This window comes from Sceloporus occidentalis, unplaced genomic scaffold, assembly GCF_023333645.1.
Source record: "Sceloporus occidentalis isolate IW3139 unplaced genomic scaffold, rSceOcc1.0.p SCAF_3, whole genome shotgun sequence".
NCBI lineage: Eukaryota > Metazoa > Chordata > Lepidosauria > Squamata > Phrynosomatidae > Sceloporus > Sceloporus occidentalis.
The window spans coordinates 64,612,226-64,627,724 of NW_028316983.1; the positions used below are offsets into that span (position 1 = coordinate 64,612,226).

General features: G+C 42.3%; 1 protein-coding gene across 3 annotated transcripts in view; it reads right to left on the minus strand.

Annotated features, from left to right (window-relative positions):
* Window positions 1-15,499, minus strand: part of ITPR3 (inositol 1,4,5-trisphosphate receptor type 3) — a 128,828-nt gene that overhangs the window by 18,604 nt on the left and 94,725 nt on the right. For all 3 annotated transcript variants that reach the window (XM_089514723.1, XM_089514722.1, XM_089514724.1), the window contains 12 exons: window positions 15,157-15,277; window positions 13,426-13,610; window positions 12,787-12,935; window positions 11,545-11,653; window positions 10,985-11,075; window positions 5,802-5,971; window positions 4,786-4,960; window positions 3,849-4,027; window positions 3,517-3,717; window positions 2,963-3,073; window positions 1,498-1,593; window positions 368-469 (listed from right to left, as the gene is read on the minus strand). In XM_089514723.1, the coding sequence (XP_089370849.1) occupies window positions 368-469; window positions 1,498-1,593; window positions 2,963-3,073; window positions 3,517-3,717; window positions 3,849-4,027; window positions 4,786-4,960; window positions 5,802-5,971; window positions 10,985-11,075; window positions 11,545-11,653; window positions 12,787-12,935; window positions 13,426-13,610; window positions 15,157-15,277 (1,689 nt within the window). The remainder of the gene's footprint in view (window positions 1-367; window positions 470-1,497; window positions 1,594-2,962; window positions 3,074-3,516; window positions 3,718-3,848; window positions 4,028-4,785; window positions 4,961-5,801; window positions 5,972-10,984; window positions 11,076-11,544; window positions 11,654-12,786; window positions 12,936-13,425; window positions 13,611-15,156; window positions 15,278-15,499) is intronic.

The following is a 15,499-nucleotide window of genomic DNA, read 5'->3' on the forward strand; positions in this document are numbered from 1 at the left end:
AAGATTCCTGATGGAAGCATAAAATTGTTTAGATAAACTGGGCACTATATGACCTTCCTCTGGATTTTTGTGTATATTTTAGGCACATTTGGCCTTGAAGAGAGAACATGATCACAAATCCATATTTCTTTTCATGGAAAATAAATTGAAATAAAATAAATGAAATTCAGAATGCCATCTTTACCTTAGCTAAGATGAAATCTTCCTATGCTGGATTGGATGAACTGTTTTAATTGTCCTGAAAAAGGTGCTCAGGATAGGGAAACTGTGGGAATAGTATCCCATTTTAATCCATCATACAAGGACATCATATTACAGAAGGGAGAAACACATCTTTATGAAGAACGACGATCCAAATACAGAGTACCTGTAAAGCTAAAATGTAGATGTTGTGTCCAACTTCTCGGGGGGAAACCTCTGAGTTCTCACACTCTTCCTCTTGAAGATACGCTTTTTTAATCACATCAACCTGTAAGATATTTTGCACAGAAGATCCAGCAATTAAACCACTAAGATCGTGTAGACAGGGCTGTAGTACAGTAATCTAGTAAAAGAAAGTAAAAGCTATTCAGTACAGAATTTCACACCTTATCAGTCTGTTTGCAATGAGACCATTTCTTTAAGTTTCCTTTAAGTTTAAGTCAGGAAATCACTGAAAAGTGCAAAACCCAGAGATGAGTAAAATTTCCAGTGATCACAAAGTGAAACAAATACCATGAACAGGTCTTTATCCAGGGATGTAGCTAGGATTTTAGGAAGGGGGGGTCCAGACTAAGTGCCACCATTATAATGGGGCTTGAGTGAGGCGGCACAGCAGCACACACCATTCATTTTCCTAATGGAAGGGGGGGTCCAGACCCCAAGAAACCCCCCCCCCTTGGCTACGTCCCTGCTTTATCTCACTCACATTGCTGCCCTGTTCAATATTCCCAGAGCTCACAACTCCTATTCTTCATATTAATTACGCATTTTATTCTAATTCTTGCAAAACGTTTCCAAGTACTTTGGAAACCACAGAAGAGCAAGACAAATGGCTTTCAAATGCTTAACTAACATGTCTCAACTCCTGACCCATCTGAAACATATAATAAGGTCCCTGTAGCTCAAACATTTCTTGCCCCCTCTGCTGTATTTGCCAGAAAGCAAGAGAGCTGACATATTTGTTTGATGACTTTCCAGTGAAGACACCCATGCAGACCTAAGATCAGCTGCTTGGAAGCAACTGGATTCTGTGTACATGAAACACAGCAGGCTGTAACTTTACACAGCTCTAGCAGGAGGAAAATTTGTCACATTAAGAAATAGTACACCAAACTACTTGGGCAATTAATGTCATATATTCCAGTGGATCTTAACTTCCTCGGAAACAGCAGGTCCCTTTCTCTGCTCTGTCTCCACAGTGTCCTCCACGTTTTTGTTTCAATGATGATGTGAAGCCGAACACAAAATTAACAAATACACCAACCAAATCATACCCACCTCCCCAGACTTCCTTACCAATTCCTGGGGCCGGAGGCTGATAAGAATCCGCTCAGCATTCTCACTGTCATGTCTACTCTCCATCAAGGCCAACAAAAGCTTGGAGGCATTGTCCTAACAAAGATACACCACACTGGAGTAAATAACAAACTGAAACCTTCCTTATGTCATTCACTCTGCTAGAATCAGCACAACCTCCTCACAGCTACAACAGGCAATGCACAGCACAAAGACACTTCATAAGATTCAAAAGTGGTAGGGAAGATGGCAAGGAGGAGGAAAGGTAGCAGAACCCAATAATAATGTCAACTGGAACCAACTCATTATTACTCCCCATGCTTAGATTCCTGGCTGAACAAGAAATGAAAACTGGACAAAATTCTGTATATGAAGACCTTACTTTAATGACAGAGTGAACATTTAATGAAATCCCAAATTAAATTTTCAGTGTCTCAGTTAAAAAGATTGCCAATAGCAGGGCTGCAAAAGACCTCTGCCAGAGATCCTAAGAAAACTACTGCCAATCAGTTAGATACTGGAGTTGACTGATTCAATAGTCAGGGAGTCCAAGTTGGAAGTAACTTTAGATGGAGTCACTCAGTAGAAATGTATTCAGTTCAACTCTTGCTTTTTTAAAAAAAAAAAAAAATAAGTATAATATTAAATGCTTAGAGGTTTTTTGTGCATATTTACTTGCATAAAAATTTAGAAAAAAAATTAATCATATATATTTTATGTTTTCTCAAGTCTAAATACCCTGATGATTCATGTGGTGGAGAGGAAATCCCTTTTGCTAGTATTTTTTACACTAAATTTGTAATTACTAATTAATATGCATTTGCCATTTATAGAGTCAGAGCTGGAGGCAAAGTAAGGCAGTATTAAAACATAGTTGGAGTCAGAGTCAAATGTTCTGTGAACCAACTTCACAGCCCTGGTACACAGTACTGGGTAAGATGGAACAATGGTCTAGGTATGGATAAGGCAACTTAATATATTCCCCCAGGTCACCCAGTTGCCATCGCTGTTCCAGGACATGAATGTGTTAGTGTCTTGGTGTATGGTTCCACTCTACCTGTTAAAGAATATGTGAAGTTTATAAGAAACTCTTGGCAGATCAGATTTGTTAACTTGCCTTACAAACATCTTGCCATCTCATATAGCCGACAAATTGGTACACACATGTGAATTAATCAGTTTCTTGAGTGATGCTAGTACCTGTGGTTTGATCACTCTCGTTCTGTTTCTGATACAGAGTGGGATAAAAGTGTTATATGTATTGAGGAAATGCAGACCAAAAGAAGCTTGATACACAAAAGTAGATTTTGTGACTGTCTAGTCTTGTGATAAATGGTTTATAAATGATTTATTTAAAGATTATGTAAGCTCCCATCATTATGCAAACACACACATACAGAAAAGTCCTTTTTAATTATCCCATACCTCCCTGTCACACCACCATTTTTCTAGCTTCTTCATCTACCTTTAGCTGAAGAACCAGGTCCATTCTGTACTTGCAGAGGGGGCTGATGTCATTGAGGATTAGGGCTGTGATGATATCAATGCCATTTGACTCATGGGTCACAATGCAACTCTGTAAATTAATATATGGAATTATTCAAATGGTTCGCAGCTGAGAACATCTAACTTCAAATCCTTGCTCCTCTTCAGACACTCATACGTTGCTAGACACTGTGTCTAGCAGCTCTTTACTCTTAACAAATGAATCAAATCATTCCAATCCATTGTGAAATACAGTGTGCCCGTGTCATACGCGGGCGCATTCTACGCTGCTTACAGCATACGCTGAAAGCAGTGCCGCTTCTTCCAACGCCACACGCCGGAAGAAACAATGGCATATGCGACCATGGCATGCGCACGCCACCACGAGCACGAGACCCATTACTTGTAATGGGACTCAAGCATACGTGTTTTTTGTTTTACGCGGGGGGGGGGGGTGTTCGGAATGGATCCCCCACGTAAAACAAGGGCACACTGTAATGTGCATTTTTTGACCCACAAGGAAAATAGAATTACCTGGTTCTCATGACATGGTCCCTGGCAATATTCTGTTAGAGTCTCTAGTGTCTGGGTGATTAGGGCCACATTGTATTCATTGATGTAGAGTCCCAACAAGCCTAGCCGTCCTGTAGTGCTACCACACATGATGTCAAGAAACTGTAGAGTTTCACACACCAAATTATAGTTGGTCTTATTATTCTGACAGCGGAGATAGTTCTGAAAAACACAGAGCAGGACATAAAAACATCTCAATGGTGGACTAATTTTTAACAGCATCAATTCCCTTGAGTATGAATCAGAACACTAGTCGTTTTGCATAAGGCACCCAGTTCATGAAGGATAGTCACCTGGAGATCCCGGTTATGATTTTCACATAGTAGCTGCAGGAAGCGCAGAATTGGCTCCATGATCAAGACTGACACACCCATCTCACTGCTCTGGTCTCTTGCATCATGGCCAGCCCGGAACCCTACACCCATTGGGTAACGGGATGGAGCATTGGGCAGCATGAATGTTGCTACTCGCCCTGCAAGAAAATTCACTTGATCCAGCACAAGAACAACCATAAAACATCAAAGCCAAAGAGAACAGCCTGGCTTTCAGAGAAAGGGTCACCATCACCCACCCTGCCTTACTGTACTATTCTTCTTCCTTCCTGAAAGCGTAATTCAGAATTAAGGTGGAAAACATCTGGTTCTCCAAACTCCCACCAGCTCAACTTGGTATGGCTAATGGTAAGACACTGTACTCCAAAACAACAGACTGTCCAAAGGTTTATCACTTCAATCCAGAAGGTCAAAAAAATGTTGCCTCGATATTCCAGAAGACTGCCTGATTTAAAACTGTGTTATGGCTTGCTACAAGGAGGTTGAGCTTCAGGCTGATAACCACATCAAGAATTCCCTCTCCCTAATAGTTAGGTGATACCCTAACATGGTTTGTCAACTTGAACCATGTAGGCTGTCCTTCATATAAGTTGTGACATAGCTTCTACCAAAATTTTTGTTTATGAAATGAGTTGGTCCTCTGCTCTCTGATTAAGTAAGGCTAGAAAATTGTGGGAGAAGACCATGTGTTATAGGACCCATGCATTTTTCAAGAATTTACTCCTCTCCATTTTGGGATCTAGAAGCTGGGAAATATTACGCTGAGCCATTGTCACTGATTGAATATAAATAAAGGTTAATGATGATAATAATAATAATAATAATAATTAAAAAATCATTTAGGACATCTTGAACCATGTTCTGTTGAGCTCAAAGTAATATCCAGCTTTCTACTTACCTTTACTCCCATGTTCAGGAGAATCTTTGTCCTCACGAGGCTTGTTGCCAATATCACTCATGTTCACAGTCACTGTGGATTTGACCTCCTGCTGAGCTTTCTTCATCCGGTCATGAAGTACTTTAAAGAATTTTTCTGATTTCTTGTCACTGGTCATCAAGTTATAGAATGATTTCTTCACAGAGGAGGAAGAAAGCAAACACAGACAATGATTGACAGATCCCTGTGATGACTCTTTAAAAAAAAAAAATCCAAGACCACCAACACTGATATGCAGCCCAGGTTTCACATTACAGTTAGACGGTAGTGGTTGTTATTTGAATCAACAGCAAGCCAGACTCACCAAACTAACATTTTAAATTTTTGTTGTGACATTAGATGTGGTGGCCAAGGTTAGCCAACAGAAGTCATCAGTTGTTTTCTCCACACCATAAGGCTTGTGATATAATATCACTCTCAATTGCACCCAAAGGTAGCTGAGTTAAAGTCTTAGAAAGCTTGGAGTTCAGTGTAGTGCATACTTAGTTTTTGAAAAAGCTTAAATCAAACAAATGTATAGATGTGTGTTCCAGAGTAGTTATGTCTCAGTCATGTTTCCAAAATGAAACAGTGTTAAATGGAAAAGTAAAATTTATCACAGCATATGGTTTTAAAAATGCCCAGGAGGGGGAGCAAAAGTTATTTAAGAACACTGATTATGACACAAGCTCTCAAGGGTGTGATTAAAGAAATATAAGTAGAAATCTGACAACTTTACTTATGCCCTCAACCAGCCTCTTATGTAGTAAGCTCACGTAAAACAGTATTTCATTGAAAATACATTTTTGCTTTACTGTTTTGGGTCACACACGATAACTGCCATGTAATAAACTATATGGTGGTAAAGTTGGGAACACTTTCTCTGCCTTGGATGAGGTACTATACCCCACACTCACAATATGGCATGGAAAATTAAACTGAAGAAGCATTATGAGGAGTTGTCTCAGGGTAAGCTGAAGCTGTCACAATGGCAATACCTGTATCTCTGTGTTGCCCCCATCAAGCAGTCGGATGGCCAAGCGGATACTTTCTTGAAAAATCTTCTCATTTTTGGTATTCATTATAAGGTCTGAGACCAGCTTTGTGGCCCCTTCCCTGTCTAGACGACACTGAATAGCAGCAATGATAGACCAGTCCTGGTCTTGGCCTGGATGCAAAAGAACATTATAGAGAAGGGTGTAAGGAGTCTGCTAAATAGCTTTAAATTTAAAATATAGATTAACTAATAGAGGGAAGAAATCTGATACAGTGGTTAATGTAGCAGTCTTAGACATGGAAAATTTAATTCCTTTCCCCAGGCAATGTCTGTGTCTTTGGCCAAATCCACAATGCAACTGAAGTGTATTGGGGCAAATTGCCATTTAAGTAATTGATGATGAATAGTTTATGCACATAAATACTATTTATAATTTTCACCACCTCTAAGCTTCAGTCTTCTACTTGAAGTAGAAGTAGAAGTCATAATGGCAACTTGACAGAGTAGAAAGTACTGAAAGCCTTGACATGAGTGACCTCGACAAGAAAGAACTCACTGCAACTCAGTGGCAGAATACATGCTATGCACAAGAATGTCTCTGATCCATTATTATTATTATTATTATTATTATTATTATTATTATTAACCTTTATTTATAAAGCGCTGTAAATTTACACAGCGCTGTACATACAATCTTTTTAACTGGACGGTTCCCTGCCCTCAGGCTTACAATCTAGAAAGACACGACACAGAGGGAATGGTGGTGGGGAAGGGGCATCTCTAGTAGGATAATACATATAAAATACATAGCAATATAGGAAATGATTCAATAAAACAGACAACAAAAGAACATCAAATAGCAAGTGACAATTATGCAATGCCTGGGAACGCTGCCCTGAACAGAATGGTCTTCAACTCCGTTTTGAAGCTGGTTAAAGAAGTGATGGCCCTTGCTCGCAGGGGAAGAAGGTTCCAGGAGTGAGGGGCAGCGAGTGAAATGGGGCGAATCTGAGATGGGGCAGAAGAAATCCTGGGCTGTGACAGCAGGCCTTGACTACCAGAACGGAGGGCCCTAGTGGGGAGGTGAGGAGAAATAAGGTCTGATAAGTAAGGGGGGGCCAGCCCATGGAGGGCTTTAAACGTCGACAGCAGGAGTTTGTACTGAATGCGGAAAAGGGAGGGGGAACCAGTGAAGGGATGCCAACACAGGAAAAATGTGGTCAGAGCGGTGGGTGGAAGTGATAATGCATGCAGCTGAATGCTGGACAGCAATTAAAGGACGGAGGTGAGAAAGAGAAAGCCCAGCCAGGAGGACATTACAGTAATCAAGTCGTGAAATCACTAAGGCATGGACCAGGATCTTGGCAGTAGAGGCAGAGAGATATGGTCGGATTTTGGCAATATTATACAAAAAGAATCTACAAGCCTTGGCTGTGGTCTGGATCTGAGGGATACACGACAGAGAAGAGTCAAAGATAAAACCAAGACTGCGGGCTTGCTGGACTGGTTGAATAGAAATGTTGTCCACAGAGACAGAAAAGGAGTGTTGAAGGGTGGGCTTAGGAGGAAAGACAAGAAGCTCCGTTCTCTAAGGGGTTGTTCTCACTAGGTGAAACCCCGCGTTCTGAATCGAATCCAAGGAGTGGCGTTCCTATTAGGATCCGATTTAAACCTAGAACGGTTCTAGAGCAACCCGCAATCGTCTCCACTACAAATCGAATTGTAGAGCGGAATAAAATTTTGATTCGAGTTTTCCTCATTTAACGCGTGTTAAAAAAACACTAGGGTCTGACCTACGTTTTTCCATTGATTCGATTTAGGAACCGGAGCATTTAAATAGGAACGACAGCCTTTGAAATTGCGTTAGATGAATGGGAGGAGCGGAGTGCGATGGGGCTGTCCTTGGGGGAGTTGCCCTTTCTGTCCCCATCCGTCTGGCTGTCGCCATTTTTGCTTCCCTCACCCCTTTGTCCGCTGTGGTCTTTCAATAAGAGATAAGGATTATTTTTATTTTTTATTTTAATGGTTTACAGGCGCTTAATCTCTTCAGCGCTTTAAGCGCCTGAAGTCCCGGCTGCTCAAGCGCCTGCATCTGCCAAAGGAGTACAAGGCTTCCCCTGGTGGACTGCAACCTCCCCTCTGTGTGGGGAGAGCCCATTTCTAACGGAGGAGAGGCAGGAAGGGAAGGCTCCTCTCAAAGAGGCATTCCCTGCCCGCTTGGGCACTGATCTCGCCCAGGCAGGGAAGGGAAGGCTCCTCGCGAGGAGGCATCTGATCTCACACAGGCAGGGAAGGGAAGGCTCCTCGCGAGGAGGCATCTGATCTCACACAGGCAGGGAAGGGAAGCCTCCTCGCGAGGAGGCATCTGATCTCACACAGGCAGGGAAGGGAAGGCTCCTCGCGAGGAGGCATCTGATCTCGCCCAGGCAGGGAAGGGAAGCCTCCTCGCGAGGAGGCATCTGATCTCGCCCAGGCAGGGAAGGGAAGCCTCCTCGCGAGGAGGCATCTGATCTCGCCCAGGCAGGGAAGGGAAGGCTCCTCGCGAGGAGGCATCTGATCTCGCCCAGGCAGGGAAGGGAAGGCTCCTCGCGAGGAGGCATCTGATCTCGCCCAGGCAGGGAAGGGAAGGCTCCTCGCGAGGAGGCATCTGATCTCACACAGGCAGGGCAGGGAAGGCTCCTCGCGAGGAGGCATCTGATCTCACACAGGCAGGGAAGGGAAGGCTCCTCGCGAGGAGGCATCTGATCTCACACAGGCAGGGAAGGGAAAGCTCCTCGCGAGGAGGCATCTGATCTCGCCCAGGCAAGGAAGGGCTCTGATCAATGGGGGGGGGGGGGATAGAGCCTTTCTCCCTCCATTTCTCAAATGGAATCTGCCTTCTCCTCCAACCCTGGAAAGAGAATCTTTGGGAAGAGTGCTCCCTCCCTGCTTTTCCAGCAGCCTCCTTCATTGATCTCTGTGCTCTCTGAAGGGATTCTCCCTGGCTGTCTTGGGAGACAGGATGCTGCCCTCCAAAACCTATCCCATAGTTCCTCTGGAAAGAGCTTCGCTTTTTGCCAGAAGCCTCTCCCATTGATCTCTGTGCTCTCTGAAGGGATTCTCCCTGGCTGTCAATGAAATGGAAACGATGCCAAAAGATAAATCGCTTCCAAATATTCCGGATTAACGTTACGTCATTCTGACGTACTATTGATTGACAGCTCCAAATAAGTATGGAGGAGAAGAATCGCTTTATTTAAACACCGATTTCATGCCAAGTAGGAACGCTTGCAGGTAAATACTTCGATTTAAACAACCAGATGGGAACGATGAACAAAGCGATTCGGATAGCGGGATAAGAACAGTGTTATTTTGAATCAATTTTATTAAAAACGTTGTATTTTAAATCGTTTCAAATCTTAAGTGGGAACAACCCGTAAAGCATTTCCACACAGGACTAGTCAAAGAGAGTGGCTGCCAGCCCATCTAGAAATTATTGCACTAGAAAATAGCACACAACCAGTTAGTGATTGCAGCTCACTAGCACATGTTTCATCAAGAACACTTAAAAAACAACGCTCCTGTATTTTTGTCATACATGCTTGAACACTGAAAGACAGCAGATGAATTTAAGAACTCTAGAGAAAGATAGTTTGGAAAGGACATAAAGCCACTATGTTGTGCTTACTGTACAGATATACTTCAGTTAACAAATCCTCTAACAAAGAAGTTTTTAGAAAGTTTTTTTCTGCCAATCAGCCCCTTCTCTTTCTCCCCTCTCACTAGCTAGAAATTTTAAACTAGCATGTGGTGAAGGAGGACTGGAGAAACACAGACTTTCAGTTGCTGGGTTTCAGTAGTGTGTTTGCAATAAGCAACACAATAAAGTTTGAGCTGGGAAGGAATGGCTTTCTCCTAAGCCAATCCTGCTGTAGCTGCATGTGCCTGCCTACAACAGTCAAGGTAAATAGTAGCTGGCTCTGGAATCCTTTACTGACATTATGAAAAGCAAAACAGAGAGAAAGGGGGAAACTGAATTAGCTTGCCTCATTAGGTATCCCCAACATGTTTAGAAAGCAAAAATCTGTTAGTATGGCCACCAAAATTGAAACTGCAAGAAAAGTGGAAGCTTGTTAAATAAAAAAAACCAACAACAACATATCACTAGATGCATTTTGGAAGAAGCCTTCAAATGGTCTCTAGAAGATTCAAAATGTTTTTGTTTACAGAAGGCTTACCTGACCTGGTTGTTTCATTTCACCTGAACATACTGTTAGTTTTGAATAAAAATGTTGCTGACTCATGAACTGTTGTCTCTTTTGGTGGTGTAGAAACTATCCTTATTCTTTCCATGTAATTTCTACCGCTGGTACCAATTTTCCTATAGCAGAAGCAACGTGCAGGAATGCACATATAGTTGGCCTTCCACATTTACGGCTTTGACTTTTGCGGCTTTAATTATTTGCAGTTTTGATCAATATGTTCTTCCAGGAAACTCTAGGTCCTTCAGTGCAACTCTGCCATAAGTTGACCATAGAGGTGTGCTAGAGAACCTAGAAGTTCCTAGAGAAAACACTTCTCTGGGCATTTTCAGGTTCTCCAGCATGATTCTATGATCAACTTCTGGCAGATGTTGACCATGGAGTTGCACTGGAGGACATGGAGATTCCTAGAGAGGTGTTCTCTTAGGTAAAAAGAATTTTTTAAAATTTGCAATTTTCCCACATTCACGGGGGTCCTTCACCCTAACTCCAGCGAATGTGGAGGGATGACTGTATTTCATTAACTGCAATATGACTGTATAGTGATTTTCTAGCCAGTGACAAGTAAAGCAGGCACAAGAGGTTAATCCAATCCGCCATGGAAAAAAAGATCAAATATGTAAATAGGTCTTGCCCTTCTGGTGACAGGAAACCACTTCCACATGTCATTCTATCTTTCGCTAAGGTTCGGGGTTGAATCATTAATTCTGATTCTTTTTTAAAGCCAGTGTTGCCAACAAGCCTTGAAGACATTCCCCAGAATGTTTTACCAAAATCCCCAGAATTCCCCAATATTTACTGGAATATTTAGTCAAAATCCACGGAAAGAAATTAATTAAATTCCCTGAATTCCAGGGAATTCCCAGGAAATTGGCAATGCTGCTCCCTCCAAGTTCTTATTTCACAAAGGTAAAGAAGATAACAAGTACTGCAAGCCACTTACCCGTTCCAGAAGGATCAACAATCTCCCCTTTGGAGCCAGACCTTTTGGTCTGCAAGTAATTCGCCAAAAGCATTTTCCTCAACATATTGCCCTGCATGAAAAAGAAATGGGATGAACTGGTTTTGCCTACTATTTTTTGAAGACCTTTCTTCTTAGAGATAAAATACTTGAAGAATAGGTTTGTCAACCATGTGGAATTACTGTCTTCAGAGGCTGTATGCACATGTTTTGGGCTTTACTAGAAAATATCTGGTTGAATGGCTGTAGGAAGCAGATGCTGGCCTAATAGGAGCTCTGGTGTGATGCAGAAGAGCCTTTTGGGGTCTCAGTATTAGCTTTCTTTATAAGGTCCTTGCAAATGAACTGAATTCTTGGGAAGTTTTGTCTAAGACATGAATCACCAAGTTAACATAGGGAGGCTTTCAGAAAGGGAAGAGGAGGACCAAGCCTGTTTCTTTGCCCTGAAATCCCAATGGGGGAATATGAAATGGGAAAGGTTTGTCTTTTGTTGTTGTTGTTCACATATCCGTAGAGGAGCAAAAGACTCTTTAGCTACTCACCCTGTCTCCATATTTATTCCTTTTCACCAGCATTTGCTGCAGTGTCCTCAGCACTTTAATGCAAAGCTTCTCCTCAGTTTCCATCAGGTCTTTGGTGTGCTGCACCAACCTAGTCACGCACAAAACAGAATTTATACCCTGATTTTGCACTACATGTGTACATGCACACCAGCAACAGAGGCCAGGTGTGGAGACCCAGGCTCCCAGAACTGTTTTTAAGGGACAGGGGCTCACCTGGTCAACTGGTTGCTATTAAATTTGTCTACTTGAAAATTACTTGCAGCGAGAGGGGAAATTACTTTTTCTATCTATTATCACTAAAACATCCTTAAATATGAAAACTCTTATAAGCACAATGTATACTTAGAAGTGCCTCAACATGTTCAGTGTAGCTTACTCCTAAGTGTGAATAAAACAGACTGCAGGTTGCCTGTATTATTCCTAGGAGGACTCAATTGTTGTTGTCTTAATATTTCTTAGTGCTTGATCATTTAATACTCTTCTAATTGATAATTCCTGAGGAGGTTCAACTACCTAAATGTCTTGGTAATCCAATTCTGCCAGATCATTTCAGGTGTGGAGGGCTTGAGTCCCCATTCCTAATTCCAAGGTTCATGTGGATCCTATTATTTAGTAGGCAATCTATAGGATTCCTCAATCTTGTCAAGGCCTTAATGTAGAAGTTGTACTTTTTTTTTAGCTTTACCATTCCATTTTCCACCCTCCACTTTTTCTCTGCTTATTCCATGTCCCCCTCCCCACTCCTGGCTCTATACCATAAAGCACATGCTCAGTATAAAAACAAAATGGCCACTGCATGTTATTTATTATGGTGGCTGCAAGTGAGTCAGAGAGAATACGTGAAAGGTGGAAGTTCCCAAACACCTAGTGAAGCAGTAGGGCTGGCCCACAGCAACTGTACTAAGTAACAGTGATCTAAGGGTTGGGTTTGTTGTTGTGTGCCTTCAAGTTGTTTCCAACTTATGGCAACCCCAAGGTGAACCTATCATGGGGTTTTCTCAGCAAGATTTGTTCAGAGGAGGTTTCCCATTGCCTTCCCCTGAGTCTTAGACCATGTGACTTGCCTAAGGTGACCCAGTGAATTTCATAGCCAAGCGGGGAATTGAATCCTGGGCTCCCAAGTTGCAGTCCAACACTCAAACCACTATGCCACACTGGCTCGCAAGGGTTGGGCCCACTTCCTAAAGACTATAGTGATACCATCTTCTAGCACCCACTTACTTGGAAAGAAAACCACCACTTTCACAACGTTGATAGGCCTCTGTCCCTTCCATGAAAAGCAATTCTGGACGGTGCAGAACATCTACAAGCACTGAAAGTTCAGCTTCCACAAGGGGTTGCAAGCGCTCCTCTAGTGCATTTATAATGTCCTGTAAACAGCACAATATTCTCAGAACAGAGATATGTGTATTCTGTGACTGCAAGATCATGCCATTCAAGGGTGAATTTACAGCTAAAAACAGTTCAGCATCCAGAGGCTCTTAACTTTCTTCTTCTTCTTTTGTTGTTGTTGCTGAAAAAACAGGTTTTGAACACTCCCTAAGCTAGCAAAAATAATGTGAAAATGTGGACAAAGAAAAGTGGTCATGCTTTCTCTGCTTTGAATATCTTTGACATGTCTCTCCTTCAGACTTGTAGAAGCCAGAATAATAATGCACAATTAGTAAAACTATGCTAGCTATGCACAATTTACACATGTTTTCGAAATCAACATTTTTCACTACAGCATTTGGATCACCATGGAGTGGAATTTAGGCTTACATTTCAGGGTGCAGAGCAGCCACATCCCTGTCTCTAAGACAAGTGTATTTTGGGTGTGTTGCACACCATGTCTATTAGCCCCTCTCCCCACTTGCGCACCTGCAGCTTCTCAATGATGTTCTTGTAGTCCCACTGGTTAGCTGTAGCTGAGACGCGGGGGAAAGTGCGTGAAGCTGTCTTGTAATTTGACGCATTCCTTTGTGCATTGCTGATAGAACTGCTATTCAGCAGGGAGCTGACATGAGCATCCAGGTCCATTGGTAGTAATATGGAGCGGCTCTTGGCTGAAAAAAGAGATGATTTACAGTAAGGAGGGGTTTGATTCTATTAATTGCCCATCTGATAACCACTTGTGACATTGCTTTCAACTTTCATATTGTAATTTCCTCAAGAAATTAAGGATCAGTCTACACAGTATGTACATTTCAAGGTCAGGACTTTTGTTTTAAAAAATTAAACCTAATTATGTACAAGCCTAAATACCCTACATCTTGGAAGCTAACCAGGGTCAGCCCTGTTTAGTACTTGGATGGGAGACTACAAATACCAGGTGCTGCACAGTATATTTGATGAGGAACTGGCAAAAACATCTGAGTATTCCTTGCCTAAGAAAACCCTAGGAAACTCATGGGGTCACCATAGGTCGACAGGCGACCTGAAGACACATAGGAGTTTATTAGACAAGGGAAATTGGAAGTACAGTATAATCCTATGGCAATGTGAACGCAACCATGGGGTTTAGCATTATTGTGTGATAGACTGCCAAATGCAATTTCGGGCAATGGGAAGTCAGTCCGAACTCAATCATGGGGTTTCACATTATTGCGTAATAGACTACCACACGCAATTTCAGGGAATGGCAAGCTATTTTCGGGCAATGGGAAATCAGTTTGAATGCAATTCGAATTCACATAAATTCGCTGAACTAGCAAATTCACGTGAATGCGTTCTGGCCCCACTTTCTTTTCATTCAAAATTAAGAGAAATTCCTCACGTGTGATAAACTCCACACACACACACACACACAAATGTGTATGTAGTAGGAGGCAGGAATTAAATGCTCCCTACCTTGCCAGAATCAGAACAAAAATCATCCTAATCTACAAGGCAATTTAGCTTCAGGGAAAAGGTTCCTGTTGGCACCAGTGGGTGTTTATTTTTTAATACCAACTTTAGCATAGGGTGTGTGTGTGTGTGTGTATATATACACCTTCAAGTTGCTATGGAGTTATGTTGACTTCATGAAATTCATAGGGTTTTCTTAGACAAGGAATACTCAGAGGTGGTTTTGTCAGTTCCTTCCACAGAAATATAGCCTAGAGCATCTGGTAGTCATTGGCAGTCTCCAGTCAAAGTACTAACCAGGGCTGATCCTTCTTAGTTTCCAAGATCAGACAGGATCTGGTGCCTTTAGGGTATTTAGGCCCTGCTGCAGCGGAAGGTAAATTAGCAACTTCCTTTGGGCTTTTGCCTAGTGGAAGGAAGGGTTTAAGTGCACTGAGGTCCCCTCTGTGCCTAAGATTTTTTTAATTTCCCCACACAATCAATCTAGTATTTTGTTTGACCCTAACAGCTCCCACGTTAAAGACCACAGCTGGCCGCCTATAACATGAACCACACAGTACAACTGTAATTGGACCATGAACCAATCTCATCTAAAAAAAAGTGCAGAAGATGTCTGCCCCACTCTGCTAATCCAGATAATTATTGAACGATAGATTGTATGTGTGGCAACTATACTCATTTTCTTCATGGTGAACTCAGGGGAAGAAATCCCAGGCAGACCACCAACCAAGTTTTGTAATGCATGGTGGTCCTGCTGCTCCTTACCAACCATAGCCAGTGTGCGGATGCAAGCTTCCACTGAGCTCTTGTGCTGCTGCTGCAACCAAGGACACTCCAGGAGCCTCATGGTAGACTGGAGGAGCTGCACCACAATAGTCTGATGGGTCTGCAAGAGAGAGAAGAGTTTTGGGGCATCTTTAGATCCACTGCTCTATCAGATTCACGTTGGAGAAATGAGAAGAGCATATACGAGATCCATCATTGGAAACCCTGCACAATGGTGTCACTAGAGTTGGCATCACCCCTCTCCCATTGACCTCCTCCCCTACCATACCATACAAAATCCTTAGTAATTTTTTTTCTACTAATGTTACTTATAAATCGTAAT